This window comes from Pteropus alecto, unplaced genomic scaffold, assembly GCF_000325575.1.
Source record: "Pteropus alecto unplaced genomic scaffold, ASM32557v1 scaffold76, whole genome shotgun sequence".
NCBI classification, from domain to species: Eukaryota; Metazoa; Chordata; class Mammalia; order Chiroptera; family Pteropodidae; genus Pteropus; species Pteropus alecto.
Window position 1 is genome coordinate 27449038 of NW_006443138.1, and position 19528 is coordinate 27468565.

Here is a 19528-nt window from a genome sequence, read left to right on the forward strand (position 1 = left end):
GCGCTACTGAGCATAGGAGCAGAGAGACTAGAAGGCCTGGGGAACCTCAGTCAAGGTCGGGAAACAGTGAGGACCTAGACCTGCAAGAAGTGATGCCATGTGTTTCCAGAGCAAGGGCCATTTAAGGGATCAAATTACAGTGCCCAATATGGAACAGAATATCCAAATTGGAGGGAGAACCCACCCCACCCCTCAATTTACAGATGAAAGGCTGAGCCTGAGATGTGAGCTCAGGCCCCTGTTCTGTTCTCCCTGTTCGGTATCCCCCCACTATCTGACACTGCCTCTTTTGGGCGGGGAGCGGTACGTGGTCACCGGTCATGCTGTACTGAGCACTTATATTCTCTTTGTCTCGTTAGCCTCACCAACTGAGCAGGCAGATCACTGAGGCCCTGGGATATTGTGGGAAGGGCCCCAAAGTCCAAAAGAATAGGTGGGCTCTGCTATTGAACAGGTTCAAGGTGAAAACAAAATCTCCATCCCAGGTGCACTTAGGCCTCACACATCCCTCTTTCTGGGTTGGCAGGACACGGAGAGGTTTCAGGCCCGCAGTCAGGAGCTGGAACAGAAGCTATTAGCTAAGGAGCAGGAGTTGGAGCAGCTCATCCAGAAGCAGAAGCGGGTATGCTTTTGTCAGTGTCCTCAGATGCCTGGCCCTCACTTCATTCTCTTTTCTGGCTCTTGCCCACATTCCCTGCCTTTCACTTAAGGACTTTTTTTTTTTTTTATCTGAGAAGAACCATTTAGCTTTACAAAGATAGCATTTGAAATCACAGATGATCCCAAGATAAAGCCTTTACTTCTCCAGTGCTAGGTGTTTAACTAGAAAAATTGCTAAGAATTCTCCCTTGAAGTATCTGCAGACATTGTCATATAATTATGCCCAGGAGCCACCTGAATGGCAAAATGTTAATTTATTTCCTGCATCCCATATCAGAGAAGAGGGGACACAGTCAGTGGTACTTTGGGGGAGGCTGCAGACAGTGATGTCTTACTGCCAGCATGGCTATAGATGACTCCGGCTGGAAGAGGCTCTTCAAAGGTCAATTTTTCCATCCCTGTCTTCCCTTGGACGAAGTTCAGCAGCCTCCTTTGTGACTATTTCATCATCCCTCGGGACATTCCTTTGAGGCACCTGAGCCCCCAGCAGGTAGTCGGGGTGTACACCATGCAAGGCAGTGTCCATCCACTATGGCTAAGAATCCCTGGCTGATGACTGCAGGAAGATGGATTACCTAGGCAAACCTCATGCTCAGCCTCCTCTCCAAAGCAAGGGCTCTTCGGGGAGAGAGGCTAAGTCGCAACTCGTTCTGTTATGTTTTGTCTTGTGCTGGAAGGAGTCCAACCCTGGACAGACCCAGATAGATTGCTTCTATTTGAATAGAGAGAGCTATTTTTAGTAACACATTAACATATACTCGAAGACACCCCATGCTTATGCTGGAGACTGCTCCACAACTGCTGCTACCCAATCTATGGATTTTGATCTCTTTCTTCTGCAGCAAGACGATTTCAACGCCAAGAACTGCCAGCTGCTTTCCCATCCCCCTTCCACAGTCGTACCTGGCTTCTCCTACTCTTTCTCCTCCTCACTATTATGCATTAAGTCCTTGCCAATTATATTTATCCCTCACATGAATGATTGCCACTCGATTTAATTACTACATGCTTGCCTGATTACACAGGAGCCTCTTGAGAATCACACAGAATTCCTCATTGTTGCTTCCTCCTCCTCTTACTGGTCACATTCATTAAACTAAATTTATTATGATATATTTGCCTTGGTTTGATTTTTCCTCTGGTGAGAGAGTTGGAAGCTCTGCAAAGCATAATCATCAGCCAAGAAAAGTTATACAAATGCTTGTTTTTAATTGCATTAGAGACACGAGAAAAAGTATATGTTTGGTTTGACCTGTTTTAACTAATTCCTATGAATTCCCAGGGTTTTTGACTACCATAGAAATCTTCTCTAGATTAAAGGAATTGAACTTACTTAGCTGAGAAAATAGAAGGTAATAGATAGATTTACTCTCAGTATTCAAATTGAGAAGGACGGTTTATGAAGATGCCCCTTAGCTGTTCTCCATCTCCATTGATGGCCAAGGGAAAAAAAATTAGCTTAAAGGCCAATAAGAGGGATTTAGGGTAGATCTCACGGCCATTGATGAGATGACCGTTATTGAGACCATTGATGAGATGACCATCATCATCATCATTGGGATGAGAGATACAGAGGGATGTGAAATTTTCTTTCCTAGCAGCTCTGTGGAGATGGAAAAGATAAGATATGCTCTGGAAGCTCCTTCTGCCTCCAGAAGTGTATACTTGTGAATGAAGGAGCAAGACAAAGCTTACTGAAGTTTGAAGGCAGTGAGGGGTATCAGCAACAATGGTCCCTGCCCACCAAGTGAAGAAGCTAGGTGAGGCCAGGGCAGGCCGTCTTGACGATGGTGCTTGCTCACTATTCTCCTCTGCCCCCCATTCCTTGCCAGCTGGAAGGCCAGTGCGCAGCCCTGCATAATGACAAGCATGAAACCAAGGCTGAGAATACCAAGCTGAAGCTCACCAACCAGGAGCTGGCCCAGGAGCTGGAACGGACCTCCCGGGAGCTGCAGGATGCTCAGCAGCAGCTAGACAGCCTCCAGCAAGAAGCCCGCAAACTCCACCAGGAGAAGGAGATGTGAGTCTGGCTTTCATGTACCCCTATTGCTGCTCTCCAGCTCCCTGCCCTGTGGTAAGCATGCTGTCTTCCCCTCTGAGACCTTGTCCCCTTGCCTATAAAATGAGGATTGGGACTTCTTGCTCCCTGAGATCTTGTCTAGGATTCTGATACTACTAAGCAGACCAGTGCCGTGCTGAGCATTACCTAGGATGACAAGAAATAGATAGCCCTGTTCCTGAAAAATTTCGTATGTGATGAAAAAGATATATTACCAACCAACAAATATAATGCAGTCTGTGAGAAAATGCTGAGTGAGCAGACAGACCATATGAGATTGTCATATGAGACCAAAGTGGACAAGAGTGAAGCCTGAAGACTTCTGAGGTTGACATATAATTGGATGAGGCATGTGACAGTGCCCTGGAATCTTCACTTGAGCCCTGCCCATTATCTTTCCACCAGTGTTCCTCTGTGTGGGCCAGTGGGGAGAACCCACATCTCTCAGGGCCTGGTTTCCTAGTAAACTGCTTTTGGTGTCCAGCCATATGGTTCAGCCTGCAAGGCAGAGGCACACCTGAGAAGAATCAAGGCATGGGTCTGTATGTCAAACCAGAGAAGTTGCTGAGGAATATCAGCATTTATTTTGTCTTGGGTGTGTTAAGTTTTAAGACCCCGGGAGAGGAATCTCACCTGTTTATTTTTTCATCCATTTATCTATATATTCATGTACTTATTATTCAGCAAATATTTATTGATAACTACTCTGTGCCAGGTACTGTGCTGGGCATTCAACATTTCTCATTTATATCAATAATTTGACATTATTTCTTATGATCTTTACGGCATCCCGATGTGGCAGGTACTCTTATGATCAACCCTGATTTAGAGATGAGGAAACTGAGGTTTAGGGGTTTTTAGGTACTGTCCCAAGATGCTCAGTGTTAGACACATCTTGCTGACTCCTCCCAGTGAACACCGAGCCAGCCAGAAAATATTCGCACAGGATAGGACTGGCCATCATTCACTTATTCATTTGTTCATACATTCATTCTTTTATTTGTCTATTCATTTTGCAATATGTAATTGTGTGCCTGGTTCTGTGCCAGGTAGGATGGAAAGTCTGATTTCAGAGAAAAGGCAGCATTACTTACCAATGCTTGGTGTCATATATATATGTTAACTCTCCTTGTTCAAAAGCCTCTGTCTGACTGTTGGCAAAATGTTGGTCCATCAGCCTAAATCAAATTGTCCTGCTGTCTGGTTCATGTGTGGTGTCCTGTGTCACATGGGACCGATTGCCTGGAGTGAGAGGAAGAAAGTTTTGCCCTAGTAAGACATCTCCAGTTAAAAATATATATATTCCCAAGTAGCTGACTTAAAACATAAAAAAATACCTCCATTCCAATTCTTGGATGACCAATGAAAGGACAGTGTATTTCATTGTAAATGAGCAAATTCAGTTCCTTCTCATTGAGAGCAGGTCAACAAGGCACAGACATTTAACTTTACAAACAGAATTAAAAATTCAGGCTCTTAAAATTCAAGCAAGTTCTAAAAGCAACAAACATCTGAAGGCACAAGCATTAGAACACAAATGGAAATGAGCACCTAGTGTGGAGCATCAAATCACAGCGTGAGGATTAAAATCTTTCTGAAGTCTTCTCTTAATTAACCGAGCCAGGGACATATCTCTGGAAGTTGGTAATTTAAAATAGGGAAGGAGGGTTGGGAGGAAGAGATAAATGATTCCAGAACCTTTACTACTTGTTTTGGAGAAGCTTCCCATGTGCTGTACAGCCAGAAAGTGTGCCAGATCCCAGGAGAGCATGTCCTATTCCGGGCGGGGCGGGGGCATGTTGGGAGAGAAGGCAACGAGAGAGCCTCAGTGTGTCCTCTTTAGAGCAGAATTCCAGACAGACAGTACCAATAGGCTCTTAATGTTCTAATCCACCTCTTCATTTTATAAATGAAGAAATTGAGGCTTAGAGAGGTATAGTGACCGACCAAAGCAACACAGCCAGTTAGTACCAGAAAACAGGGACAAAGCCCAGTTCTCCTGACAATGTCTGGCTGCCTGATGCTGCTCCAGAGTGGCTGGGAGAGGAAAGGCTGAGGTTCACACAAAAAAAAAACAGGCTTAGTCATTTATCAACTAGAATTTGGAATGGGCAAAATTAAGTTCTCTGTTCTCTGAAGATGCTCAAGGAAGGAGAACTAGATTTTAAAATAAGATAAAGAGAGAACAGTTGAAGAGGGGAGATAATATAAAGACGAAGGTCAGCTGAAGAGCAGCACCTCTGCTTATTTTAATTAACTTTTATTTTGGGTAGATAGTTTATGACAAGATACAAAATTCAAAAGGATATACACTTGAAAAGAGGTTTGGCGCCCCCACCTCCCTATCACTCCTGGCCTCCAGTCACATAGAGACCACCAGTCATGGTTTCTTGTGGATCCTTCCAGAGTATTCTATGCATATGCAAGTGCATTTGTGCATGTGCACACACATATGCACTGACATGCATGCATGCACGCACACACACACACACACACAATTTTCATTTAGGAGATGGTAGCACACTTCCGCAATTCCCTGCATTTTTCACTTGACAACATATTTTGGAATGAGCTCTATGTTTCATCCATCTTCCAAACACAAAGCCAAGAGCAGTTCCCTAAAGGCAATCATAAACCTCTCACCAACCACTCCTATGAAAAATGGCGAGTTCTTTCCTTTTCAGTTCACGTTTTACCCAGATATAAACTTTTAGAATGTCTAGATTAGAAGGACTTTAAAGGTCATTTAGTTAACTAGCCAAATGTCATTGTTTTTTTTTCAGAAGTGCTTTTCTCTTTGTTAACACATAAAACTGAATATGTATATGTGTGTGTGTGTGTGTGTGAGTGTGTGTGGGTGTGCGTCTACGTGTATACATATGCAGTTGGATTGCGCAGGGCCGCTTAGCATGTATAAATGGATCCAAGAGGTTCAAACCCACACTCACGAGTCAACTGTATTTTCTATCCCTGGTTAGTGGGAATCTGTGTAAGTGGAGGGCCAACATGAGATAAGGATTTTTGATTGCATGGGGCCTTGGCACCCCTGACCCCCGCATTGTTCAAGGGTCAACTGTCTGTCTATCTGTCTCTCTATCTCCATGCAATTGGATGTATGCTTACTAGACAAGTGGACAGACATATATTTTCATCAATATATAACATATATATGTATGTATAAGTGTGTGTTTGTATAGCTCCAGAGGTCAGCTGATGCTGTGAAAACAGGGGCAAAGAAGACCTGGAACGTCTTAGGATTTAGCTCCTCAGTCACCCTGTGAGAACGCAGACCTCAGACCTCCAGTGAGTGATTTTCCTCAGCAAGGGCGAAGCTCTTTGCTTCCCGCTGCCCCCAGAGAGAAGCACTACCAGGAATGAGGTTAGGGCACAAAGCCAGGCAAGACACTTGGCTCCCAGGACACGGAGGCAGCCAATAAGCAGCTCTAATTTTGCTAATCAGAGCAGAATCCTAGACAGGGGTTTAGGGATCTAGTTTGGATAATGGAAAATGCATTGTTTTCCTTCAAGTTGAAATTAAATATAATTAGTAATAAAATGTTAAGAATTTGCAGCTCTGCAGGAGCCAGAGAAGTTTTATTGCTTCATTAGGATTGTCTGAGGTGAACTTAGAATTCGATTCGGTCTGTTATTGTCGTAAATTGACTTTATAATTATTCTATAAAGGAAAAAACACCACAGATACGTCTTTAGCAGTCAGGTTACTGCAAGCTTGGCGCGAGTCCTATGGACCCAGCAAGCTGGTACTGTTTTCACCAGCTCAGTAATGACATCTATGTGGGCCAGCCCAGTGTGTACATAATCCAGGTGCCCTGAGAGCCTACGGAGAGGAACGAATTTATCAAGCTGTAAGATGCGCCCTACACTAAAAGCGGTTTGGTAATGTGGAACTTTGGACCCTTTGCATGAACCATAGACCAGAGCACGGACGGAAGGATGGAGGCAAAATTGCGAAGTTAAGCAAGGTTTATTTTCCAACGTCACTGAATTTTGCTTTTTTCCCCTTTCTTTCCTGACTGGCGCCGATACCTCCCAACTTGCTCCCTCCTCCCTTCCTTCCATCCTTGCTTCCTTTCTTCCTTCCTGCCTTCTTGTCTTCCTGCCTTCCTTCCTCCCGTCCTCTCTTTCTCCTTCCATCCCTGCTTTTCTTCTTCCATCTCTAGCCTTCCTTTCTGCCCTCTCTCCTTTCTTTCTTCCTGCTGCTGCCTATCGACTTTGCCAGCGTGCCAGGCACTGCAATGAGAACACAGAGGTAAACAAACGACACAGGCCCTGCCTTGCTAAGTTTCCTTCCAGCCACCACATATATAACCCTCAGTGTCTCTCTCTTCCTCAAAACTCCTGATATGATTGATGCATTCATACTGCTATATAAATGACTGATTATAATTGATACATTAAATCTCTGCTTTATAGCTAGAGGTAAGAAATCCTAAGTCAAAGAAATGAATGACCAACAGTGGAAATCCCAGGTGTCTGGGAACAGATTGGAGACTTTGACGGAAAGGTGAAGCAGGAAAATGATTTTTTGAGATCTCCCGAAAACGAACTAAACTAGCATCCAGAGGAAAAAAGAAAACCAGTTCTGCTCTCACCCTGAGAAACTGGGCTGGAGAAGAATATTGATTCTTATTCCCTGAACTCTGGTCGGGGAAGGACTGTTTTGGAGCCTGGGAAAACAGTGCAGTTCTCATCAAGTCATATTTTCAGGTGGCATGTGAAGTGACTGTGGAATGAGCAGTTTTGGGAGTAGGGGATTAGGACCCTGGATTGTCTGTGTGAGCAGGGAGAGTCATCGAACCTCTTTGTGTCTGTAAATGGAGATTTTACTTTCCAAAGAGTGTGTCTGTGATGATTAACTGAGATCATGGCTGTAAGCACTTGCACATGGCAGGTGCTCCCCAAGGAAGCCCATATTCCCCTAAACTCCTCTGTCTCCAGCACAGGCCACTTTCTACAGGTTCCAGTGTGAGGAGTCCTGGGCATCCAACCTCAGCACGATACTTTATGTCCTGGTAGCTCACCCCCTCAGAAGAGTCTCTCATCACTGCTGTGTTTGCTTCCTCCTCAGGGAAGTGTACCGCGTGACAGAGAGTCTGCAGCGGGAGAAGTCGGGGCTCCTGAAGCAGCTGGATTTCCTGAGGTGGGTCAACAGTGGATATTTTCTGAGAGAGCATACCAGACACCTCAGGTTGGGGGCTCAGTCTGAGGGTCTTTCCTGCCTACATGCTGGGAAAACATAGCTGTTGAGAGAGCGCCCTCATTCCCCTTGTCCCCAATGTATTATTTGGACAGCTGAGTACCACCCTCTCCATTAAGTTTGGTCCATCTACACACATGCCCACTTCCCTCTCCAGTTTATACCTCTGCGGGTAGGCTCTGCCTCATTCTTCTTGGTGTCTGTCAAAGTACCTTACACAGTACTTGCTCAAGTAGGAGGGGAACCGAGTTTATTGAGTATCTACTCTGTGCCAGCTATGGTATTTCTTTCATCGTCAACAAACTTAGGAAAGTAGGGCAGTTGTTAATACAGGAGTTAACTGATGAGGAAGTTAATATTAGAGAAATGAGGTAATTTGCCAAAAATGACACAGCTACTCACTGGGGGAGCCAGAACTGAGATCCGCATCTGGCTGATTCTCTTTATTCTGCCCTATTCTGTTAATGTTTGTTGAATGAGTACAGGCATACTTCATTTTACTGTGCTTCGCAGATATCGCATTTTTTTTTACAAACTGAAGGTTTGTGGCAATCCTGCATCAAGTAAGTCTATCAGTGCCATTTTTTCAGGAAGCTCAAATGATTAGCATTTTTTGGCAATAAAGTATTTTTAATTAAGGTTTTTTCATTTGTTCTTTTTTTTTTAGACATAATGTAATGGTACACTTAATAGACCACAGTGTAGAGTAAACATGACTTTTATATGCACTGGAAAACCAAAAAGTTCATGTGCTTTATTGTATACTTGCTTTATTGTGGTGGTCTGGAACCAAACCTGCAGTATTTCCAAGGTACTCCTGCAAATGAGTCAAAAACAGAACACCAAGAAAGGAGTTTCTTCAGCTTGCTAAAACTCTCTGTAAATTCAAAGCTCACTGGTCTGATATATGCCCGCCCCCCCCGACACACACACACAAGAAAACAAAACAAAACAAAACAAAACCTCACCAAACCTGTGTGGAGAAAGGTGGCATTTTTAGTTTGCCTGTGAGGTTTCTTAGCGTCTGTACCTGCTGCCTGCCAAACACCTCCTGGGGAATGGTGATGGAACAGAAGGATTTGGGGTTCCGATTTGCAAATTGCAAGTGATTCTGAATCAGGTAATTATGAAATTTTTGTCTTTTGTTTTTATTTGAAAGCAAGGTAAGGTCACTGTGTCTGACATCGTGATGCTTCCAAATTGAAAAGTATTTCAAACTGAATGCATTTCAGACTTACTGCCCTCAATACATGATTTCAACAGGCCTCCAAAGGCCAGGGAGATGAAAGCGGTTCTGAGGTGGCCAAGTTCTCATCCATCTGAGAGAAAGTCTTGATTCTGAGGAAGATTTTCACGAAAGGAAGAGAACAAGATGTCCAAGGACAAGTGTTTGTTTTCCCCTTTTTTCTATTGTACTTAGAAAAAGGGGAAGGGCAGATTCAACATGAATGAGCAGGGGAGAATGACAAGGCAGCACTCTACAAATACTTGTGGGTCTTCTTAATGGAAACTAACATTTGTACAGAATCACATGCCTGGAGTCTTTCTATGCTGCTGCGTGTCACCAAGCTTAAACTCCACCAGCTGGTAAAAGCCAGCGTGGAGGGAAAGGCCCCATGGCAGATTTTTCCTCGGCGAAATCACCAGGTAGTGACAGAGAGCAGTGGGGACACAGGAATCAAGGAGAGAAAGTTGGAGGAGGAGTGGTGTGGGGTGGAGTAGAGTGGGGAGAATAGTAGGGATGTGGAGGGGGTGGTGGCAGTGGAATCGGGACAATGGCCCGGATTTGACGGGGTGAGGAGGGGACTGCCCTCCTAAGGCAAATGGGTCCAATAGAAGCAATTTCAGGGCACTTAGGAACGCATGCTTTGCAGCTGGATCTGGTTCAAGACCTAGCACTGCCTCTCATTACCTGTTTGACCTTGAAGACCTGACTTCACCTATTAAAGTCTTAATCTTCTCATACCCACCCCACAGGCTTCTTTTGAGAATTAGATGACCTATGTGAGTGGCAATCACAACAGGGCAGTGGTGTGAATGAAAGCCAACACATTTAAAGAGTCGAGCATTTTTTTTTTTTAAATACCGAAGCTTTGACACAAAGCAAGAAACAGCACAGCAAACTCCCCAATAAAGATATGGCTTCCTAAGTCTCACTCAGTTGTAAGGCTGCTAATGTCACTGCCTGCACAGAGGGAAGGTCCTTCCAGCACGAGAAGCTCCTTTTGCCTTTCTCGGGACTTATTAAATGCCTTCCTCATTCCTCTCAACTTGTTCTGAAGGCCCTGGCTGTGTGCCGGCCAGCTCATCAGCTGCACATAACTGGTACAAAACAACCTCAGCATGTTCCTAGTGTTTTCTGCAAGACTGTGGAAACTGAGGTCGTTATTCCAACCCATCTCGGATCTATGCCGGCCGCATGCAGTACACTTAGTGGAGTGCCTGCCCACAGTCGGTGCCCAGTAAATCGCCATGCTATAGTGATGAAGGTCAGATCAATGCTGTGCCCTCCCTTTGGCGAGATCTACAAATATATCATAATATTTCTTATCCAATATCTCTTGTCCTCCCTTCTCCATCCAGCTATGCTCCATTTTTAAAATCACTTTCAACAGAACTTTCCAAAGATTGTTTACTTACATTCACTGTCTCTGTTTCCTTTCTTCACATTCCCAGCTCTCCAGTCAGGCTTCTTCTACCACTGTTTCCACTGAAGCAGCACCAATGACCAACATGTTGCTGAAAATATTAGCCAATTCTCAGGGCCTCACCCTTGTCCTCAGCAATCTGTTCTTGGCACAGCACCTATAGGGCTCCTTTGAAAACTTGAGTCAGATCAAGACACTCCTCTGCCACCTACCCCACCCCATGGCTCCGTCCGTTATTTGGAGTAAAAATCAAAGTTCTTGCAGTGGTCCACAGGCTATGAATGGCAAGTCCTCACTCCTCACCCCATCTTTTCTCTGACCTTCTCTCCTAACTGCTCTCCCTCTACTGCCTTCCTTTCTGTTCCTCATGCACAACAGGTATATTCCAACCCCAGGCTTTGCCCTTGCTCTTTCCTCTGCTTGCGATGCTCTTCTCTCAGATTCCTGCAGAGCTCCTCTCTCCTCCTTTAAGTCTCTGCTCAGATGCTGCCTTCTCAGTGAGGCTTTTCCTGACCACCTTACTGAAATACCAGTCCACCCTCTGGCACACTTTATTTCACTCTCCCGCTTTATTTTTCTCAATAGCAATTATGTCTGAGCCAAAATACAAATTCCCCAAGGGCAGGAACTTTTTCTTTTGTTCACTGGTGTAACTTTGTTAGCTAGAATGGTGGCTGGCATGTAGTGGGTGCCCAGGAGACACTTGCTGATCAAATGCATGCATGAATGAATGGTTCAGAGAGAGAGAGAGTACGCACACAGGCCCAACAGTAAGTTCACAGGCGCAGCTGGAACTCCTGGTCACCCTCTGGGGGAGGTTCCCCCCGTGATAGCATAGATCAGTGCATGATCCTGAAGGTCCATGGTGTCACGAGGTCATTCTGTCTATCCCCCTGCCCCTGAGCTGATTTGTAAACTACAATCTGCCATAACCACAGCCCCTAAAGAAAGAAGTTCCACATGCTCCCTGGGCCTCCTACACCAACTCTTCCTTGGCACAGATCTGACTGACAAACCGGCTGCTATTGGATCTGTCGACTGCAAACTCCACGTTTGAATAGATTCCCCTTTTCCATCCACAGGGAAAGGAACAAGCACCTTCGGGATGAACGGGACATACATTTTCAGGTGAGTGGCTGGTGCCACTTCCCCTGGGGGGTAGACAAAGACTGTGGTCCAGTGGCAGCCAGAACCTGAGCTGTGGTTAGCCAGGAATGTCCTGAGGCTTGAGGTCTGGGTGCTTCCTTCTGTGTGAGCAAGATCATGGCACAAGCTTTTTTGAAAATAATAAAAAATGTAGGGTGGCCCCTGGGTAATGGCATTAATTTCCTATGAAATCACACACTTTCTTCTTGGCATAGCGAGACAAATAAATATTTGGGAGGGTCACACACTTCTTGAATGCAGAAATGGTAGTTCTGTCCATGAGATAGCACAGTTGAAATGTCATGATCACTTTTAAATCGAAATGCTCAATTTTTTTCTTTATTAAAATTTTGATCTCTTGATGGAAATTTTGCATTTACACAGTCATAGAACTAATTCAAAATGCGTATTTCATGATTTACATAGTCAATTTTACATCAGATTGTTTTTACCCTTTGGGGACCCCTGCACCTCCATACCTGAGCACCACACTCAACATACTTTCCCAAATAGCACAAAATTCTATTTTTATTTAAAGATCTTCACTTTGGGCTGCGTTAAATAAAATCTAGGATTCCATGCTCCCCTGTCACACTCCCCTTTAGATAGTAGCTGTCGGATGCGCTAAAGGAAATAAAAATGGGGCAGGGCTGATTGATGTGAGTGTTTAATTATCAGAATTATCACACCATGAATTTCACATATATCCTTGGGCATGTCGTCCACTTTCTTGGACCACGACCCCAACTATCACATGGGGAAAGGGAAGCCCTATCCTTTTTTCCACATTGTAGGGATTTTTGAGAAAAAATTTTGAAATGAAGAGGGCTTTCACTGGACCCTTAGTTGAGCAGTGGCCTCAATGGGGTCAACGAGAGGCAGCTAGCTTGCCCTGAATTGGGTGCACCCTGGCTTATAAGGTCCCTGTGGAAACTTGTTCCACAGCCTTTCTTTTCTGTCATTGACTGGCAGCAAACATCTCTGCTGCCCACCTGTGTGTGCTAGTAGAGCAAAGCTTCAGCCTACACATGTTTGTTTGATGATGATAATGGTTATAATTGTTTTAGAAATGATACTGAATTTATTTTAAAACTTCCAACCAAATGTCACTCTAATCCCTTGACCTGGCTTTCCCTCACTTGCCAAACTCATTTTGCTTTGAAAAAGGCACGGAAATTAAGAACTCTCATGGGGACTAGAAGGAAGAGGGATAAAATCGTGTTCATGCTGGATAATAATTAAAGATTAATTTGGAATCATTATAGCCATACCTTCAGGGGCTCTGGGAGCCCTGCCACCCCTCCTTCTCTTGGTAAGGATCACTGGGAATCATGGGGAAAGCTGGTTAATGATAGATTCTCCCTGTGATCTGACTCCCCCCTCATCTCCTGGAAGATATCTGTTAGGGAGTGTTGGCAAAATGGGTTGTAAGCCTCCACTCCACCCAGGCTCTCTGTTTCAGATGTGTCAGTAATTTCTCTACACCCAGCCTATGTCCACAAATGGCCTGAAATACCTTATACTAGCTTAGTAGCTGTGGATAGAGCACTGGGTTAGTTGATCCTCTCTCTGGGCTGGTCCTTTCTTATTTTGGGGCTTTAGGAATGAAGAGAACCTGGAGCCACACAGGAGAGTGTGATTTAAAGATGCACGGCCTTTTCTGTTCACAAATATTTTTCCTATGCATTCCACATTTATCTCTTCTTGTTCTCTTGCAAATTATCCGTAGTCCTGTGAAGGATACTGTCGTGGACCTCAGGCTCTAAACTGCATGTTGGTTCATTCGACTGGCTTATTATATAGGAAGTGGAGGAATTCTGGTGAGAGATGATAGCTAAAGGAACGAGCGGGTGAATGCTAGCAGCAAGATCAGAACATTGCTTGCTTACTTCAGAGTTTTGTTTAGAGCCACCTATGAGGTAGGAGTATTGAGCCCTTTCTGCTCAAACACTGGGATAAACTATCAGGCATGGATCCGAGGGCCTTTTGTGTTTCCACAGAAAGATAAGACAGCCAAGGCAAACACAGCTGCTTCCAAGGCAAGCTGGAAACAGAGATCTGGCTCTGTGATAGGCAAATATGTGGACGGCAGAGGGATTCTTAGAAGGTAAGTCATCCTCTGTTCATTCATTATTTGTTTGTTAGTCTTGCACTCATTGTCCTGATCCCAGCTGAGTGTAGACTGGCTCTTTAGAAAGAGCCCTGGTGGGGAAGGTTGGAGTCACCTGCGCTCACTCTCCTTGAATCTGGGAGGACATACCCCTTTCTGTTTTGACATCCAAGTGGGAGGAGTACTGTGCAGAGCAAGCCCCTAGGACAGGCCACTGTCTTCTGGGCTCCCAGTATGTGCCTTCAGAGAGGGACTGACATGTGCTGTAGATCAGCAGAGGAGAGAAAAAACAAGAGAGGTCAAAGGAGAGAGATGGAGGGTGTAGTGGGACAATGCCCTGTCTTTTGAGCAGAGTAGATACACTTGGTTTTTCAAGGACATGACTGTTTGGTCTCTGAAGGGTAACTGAAGAGTCATATGGAATCTCCAACAGTTGAACTCTTTTACAGACAAATGTGGGGACTGTGCTTGACAGATTCCTTTCAATGATTTATATTTAATTAACTCAAAGATGACATGTTTTGTTCCTACTGGGCAGCACATGGTTGAGTCTCCAAGGGAGGGGCTCATTGCTCATTCGAAAAGACCAGCCAGTCTCCTGCCTGCTCTTCTTTTTGGCACCAGCTCCATCCACATAGATGGCCATAGATAGGTAGAGGCAGCCAGGTCCCTTAGTTTTAGACCTGAGGAGAAAGTATGTGAACTTGCTCATCTAGGAGACACTGAGGATGGCAAGCATGAAATAAACAGATCTGCAAAGGGAGGTGATGCTGGATGTAGGTCAGCTGTGAGCCAAGTCTTTGGACTTGGTCATCATGAATTCCCAGTGAGATACAATTTGAGAGCCAAATTTCTACAATAATAGTTGGCCTGTTGGTTCCTCAGAACTGAATATGTTCATTGATTGATTCATTTGACAAGTATTTACCAATGCCTACTCTATACTAGATATTCTTTTGAGTTCTGTGAAGACTCCAAAGGTAAATTACACATGAATTCTGCCATTAATATCCATCATTGAGTGCCTACAATATTCAAGATACTGTGCTATGTGCTGGACATATAGTGGTGAGCAAACCAGACCCTATCTCTGCTTTAATGGAGTTTATGGTTGAGTGGAGGAAACAAGCAACAAATTGTAAACCTTGAATTCCAACACAGACTTTTCCCGAGGTGGCTGCTCTCTACCGCCAGTACACAGCATTTGGTGGACAGCCAAAAATGAACATACTCATGCGAAGCTAAAGATGTTACAGAATGTCAATAGTGCTTGAGAATTTCTTATATAAAAAGGTTTTCCCAAGAAATGTTTCAATTTAAGACCATTTCGGTGGCCATTTCTTTTCTTGTTACAAGGCCCTTTGAAAAAACATGCTCGCATGTGCACACACGTGTGCACTCGTTTGTATAAGCACAGTGAAAGTGAATGGGAATACTAATTGTGTTCAAAAGCAGATAAACAGTAGGCTTGCTAAAATATAAAAGAAATTTATTGGAAAGAAGACAGTCAGCTTCTACTGAAAACTGTGATTTCATAAAAAGTGGAAAGGTCCTTGAATTGCTGCGAATCCTTTATTTTATATCAAGGGACCCAAAGTAAGTCACTATTTTTGTGAACCAGCAGTATATCTTAATTTATCTTTCAGACTTTAGAACATGCATTTTTTCCTTCCTATTATTGGTCCATAGGAGTAATAAATAAGTTAGGGGGCAAGGTGAAGGGAGAGTGTTTGCTCTGCATATTCTGTGTCCGTTGCCCACCTTTTTTCTCCTTTGGCCCCGTCACTTCATCCCTTCATTCCCATTTCACTTTCTTCTCTAATCCTTGCATACGTTTGTGCATGTGTGTGTATAAGGATGTGTGTATCAGTTTTGGGCTCAAGGTCCTCCTTGTCAAGCTTCAGTTGTCCACAAGCACTGGAGAGGAACTCCTGTGCCAGGAAGGATCTGTGATGCCTTTGCTCTCCAAACCTCTGAAAGTACAGCCTGCGCATCAGCCCAGCATCCCTATACCTCCTAACTGCTCCCCTTTGATCTTCATGCTCAGATGCTTCTGGAAGTAAATATGCACTTAGGGCTCTGAGGGCTCTGAGGCCACTTCCTCCTGACTCTGACTTGCAGGGACACTGAGAGAAAGAGAAAAGAAAGAGGCAGGTTGAGATGACCTGTCTGGCTTCCTTTTAACCCAAAGCCCATTCTCTAGTGGGCAGCTGCCTCTGAGCCAGTGGACATCTGGCTAGTGATGGGGGGTTCCTCCCTCATATTGCTTAGGGCTGCTTGTGAGCATGTCTTTTCGGGGGCGGGGGGTTCCTCCTTCATATTGCTTAGGGCTGCTTGTGAGCATGTCTTTTTTTGTGTGTGCATTATCTTATTTGTGAAGTAAGCAGGGCAGTGGGCCACTTCATGGTGAGGAAACTGAGACTCCAAGTGTTTTACCTAGGGACACAGTTACTTAGAGCTGGTCTTAGGACCAGAGCCAAGGCCACCTGATTGTTAATCCAGGGTGCTTTATTTCCAGATCTGTTATGCTACCTTCTTCACACTTTTTACTTCTCCATCATAGCACTTCTCTCAACTCGTAAAAATGTTTTTAGTCGTGTCATTATCGCTTTAGCCCCTCTACTACATAGCCCTTGTCTTTATGGAATGCTTGGCTTAGTGATGATGACGATTACCACCAGGTATTAAGCTACTATCATCATCACTTCCATCATTTTCTTCACCATAATCTTCATCATCATCTTCATCATCAGGCACTTACATAAGTGCGTTGAGTGAATGGATGCTGGATCTGTTTTTCTGGAGCTCTTTGCCCCAAGGCATGGTGCTCATCAGTCATCTGTTTGTCAGAAAAGCTGTCTGGCTTCCTTATTGAAATAATACATTTTACAATTTCCTTCCCACTCTTTTTTCTTCCTCATCCCAAAATAGGGAGTCAGAGGAAGAAGAAGATGTGTTTGGCATGCCGAAGAGTAGAAGCTCCTTGGGCCTGAGTGGATATCCCCTTACAGAAGAGGAGTCAGGATCTAGGGCTGGGGGTCCACTCCCCCGGGCATTCCGCAGAATCATCTCCATTGAAGAAGATCCCCTGCCCCAGCTCCTGGATGGCAGCCTTGAGCAGCCACTGAGCAAATGCCCAGAAGAGGAGGAGGTCTCCAGCCAGCAAGTGGAAGGACAAATCCAGCAGGCCCAACCTTCTCAGCTGGAACTCACGCCCACATCTCCCCGAGGGCAGCCTGTTGGGAAAGAAGCTCTGTCTAAGGTAAGGGCCCATCCCACATTGGTGTGTAGATGTCACTGCTGTGCCTTGTCCCAAAGGCAGCTCTGGAAGTCAGATGCGGCTCGTCTTGTGATTCAGCATATTTGTGTCTTTCAAATACCACCTTCTCCTGCATAGCTAAGTGTCTCAGGAGTCCTGGTAAATTCTCCTTATAACTTCTCTTTTCTAATTCAGATTCAAAAGCATTTTTGAGTACCTACTTAAGATAGATCCTCTGCCTGTTTCTGCATAAAATATCACAAAGTTTTACAATCGTACATCTTTTCTTACATTTTGTAACTGCGATCCTCTGCCTGTCTCTGCATAAAATATCACAAAGTTTTACAATGGTATATCTTACATCTTTTCTTACATTTTGTAACTGCTCTCGTCAGGGCCAGGAAGTTTTCATATCATCATTTTTCTCTCCATTCTTGATCAGCTGATCACTCTTTTATTCCCAAGTGCCCTGCCTGCTCCTCTCTTCAGTGCAGTGCTCTACTCCCACATCCCTCCTGAATTCCCCACCAGATCTTCCCGCTAAATTCTGCGGGGAGAAGGAGGCCATAGGCACCACCTTCCTCTGGCACATGGTGATGATGTTCTACACATTGTTCGTGACCCTGGCTTAGGGTGAGGCTCCTCAAGCCCTCCAGCCTCCACTTGACCCTCTAAAACAGTTTTGGAAATGTCCACGACAGTATGGAAGAGGCTCCTCCCTGCACACTGAGACGGTCCTTTGGAAATAGGCCTTGCTGCCTTGAACGTTTCCATGGCTGTGTTAGTGTGTGTGCCAGGAAGCCTTCTCCGACCACTGCGCGGGACTTCTTGCCATCAATTAGTTATCATTCTTGGGTCCAAATTAAGATTCATGGCCTACGTCTCACTCCTCTGATGGGTGGAGTGGTGGAGGCCAAGGGCCCAGGAGAGGATGGAGAACTGGGTGGCACCCATTGGTGGGTGGGGCCCCTGCCTCCTACATGCCCCTCCACAACCCATCAGTGCACAGACCTACACTTGTGGGCAGTGGGCACAAATGAGCTTTTCAATACCCTCACACTTTCCCCCAAAAGTGAAAGAAGTGTCATGAGGTCAGGGGTAAAGGAAAACGGCTGAGCATCAAGTCTGCTCTGGCATTTGATCCTCATGGTTGTTTGATGAGGTGTCAGAAATTTCTTCTTCCCTCTGGCCGATGGGGAAGTAGAAGCCCAGAGGGGCCAGGTCTGGGCTAACCTTCTTGCCGCGCTCTCACACTGTGCGGCTCCACCAGGTTGGGCTGCCATTTAGCTGGAGACAAAAGCTGCAGCAGTGAGGAAATACGATCTGTTAGAAGCCACATAAGAGCCTCATCTGCTCTTTGGGAGGTGGCTGGGAGGCTGCTCCTCCATGCAATGCTACTGAGCCAGAAATTGGTGCAACCTTTCCAGAAAGCAATTTGATAATAGGAATCAAGACCTTAAAAATACCACGGCCTTTGTACCAGCACTTCTACTTCTAGCAATCTTTCCTCAGGAAATAACCAAAGTCAGACAAAGATTTAATGCAAGAATGTAAGTGCATAATAGCAAAAAGTTGAAAAAAACTGTTCATTAATAGGGATATAAACTTTAGCATATTAATTCAATAGAATATTATACTGCTGTTAAAAATCACATTTTCAAAAACCTTTAGTGACTCAGAGAAATGTTTATAATTTAATAATATATGAGAAAGGATAAAATTATATGTACTATCTCCAGTCTCTCTCAATAAAATATATGTTCATCTATATAGAAGAAAAGCCTGGAAAAATAGTGATCTCTGCAGGTGGTAGTGTAGATGATGAATAACTGTTATTTTCCTCTCTACTTTCCTGTATTTCCTAATTTTGCGTGTATAACTTTTATTTTTTAAAGTTTTATTTTTTAAGGGGTGGGAAGGAGGATGAGAACAGATCCTTCTCCAGCCCCCTTTCCCCAGTCTGGTTGTCTCACTGTAGGTTGTCTCACTGTCTCACCTGTGTCCCTCTGGGGACACAGGTTAAGTGCATGAACATGAGTAGGTGTTTGTTACACCTGTGAGGTGGATCCCGCCCAGGGCTGAACCATCGATGTGTTTATCTTATTTGGCCTGGGAAAAAATAGGGCTGTGCCTGGGGTGGGGCCCGTGGACATGGGGAGCAGGGGTAAGTGTCAGGTACAGCCTCTGCAGCCAGGACAGTCTCTGTCCATTCTGGACTTTAAATTCCCCACCTGGGTCTGAGCCTCAGGACACAGATTGCTCTGAGCTTTCGTCTCAAACAAATGACAATTGGAGGTACAGAGGCTGAGTGGAGACTGGCGGAGAGCTGATGCCCTTGTGTATGGCAAGAGAATTCAAGAAAATTGGGCAGGGACATAGTTTTTGAGTATGGCATTTTTTTTTTTTTTTTTAAGTTTAGATTCCTGGA

General features: G+C 44.7%; 1 protein-coding gene across 7 annotated transcripts in view; it reads left to right on the forward strand.

The window, feature by feature from the left end:
* The window catches only part of CRACR2A (calcium release activated channel regulator 2A), a 137018-nt gene that overhangs the window by 87638 nt on the left and 29852 nt on the right, over positions 1-19528 (forward strand). For 6 of the 7 annotated variants that reach the window (XR_001517948.2, XM_015598496.2, XM_015598498.2 and 3 more), the window contains 6 exons: positions 527-622; positions 2493-2680; positions 7809-7880; positions 11668-11713; positions 13732-13838; positions 16773-17103. Coding sequence is in view for 6 of the 7 variants with exons in the window: in XM_015598496.2 (XP_015453982.1) it covers positions 527-622; positions 2493-2680; positions 7809-7880; positions 11668-11713; positions 13732-13838; positions 16773-17103 (840 nt within the window). In the remaining variant the exon portion in view is untranslated. The remainder of the gene's footprint in view (positions 1-526; positions 623-2492; positions 2681-7808; positions 7881-11667; positions 11714-13731; positions 13839-16772; positions 17104-19528) is intronic. The other variant, XM_015598497.2, reaches the window with a different exon arrangement.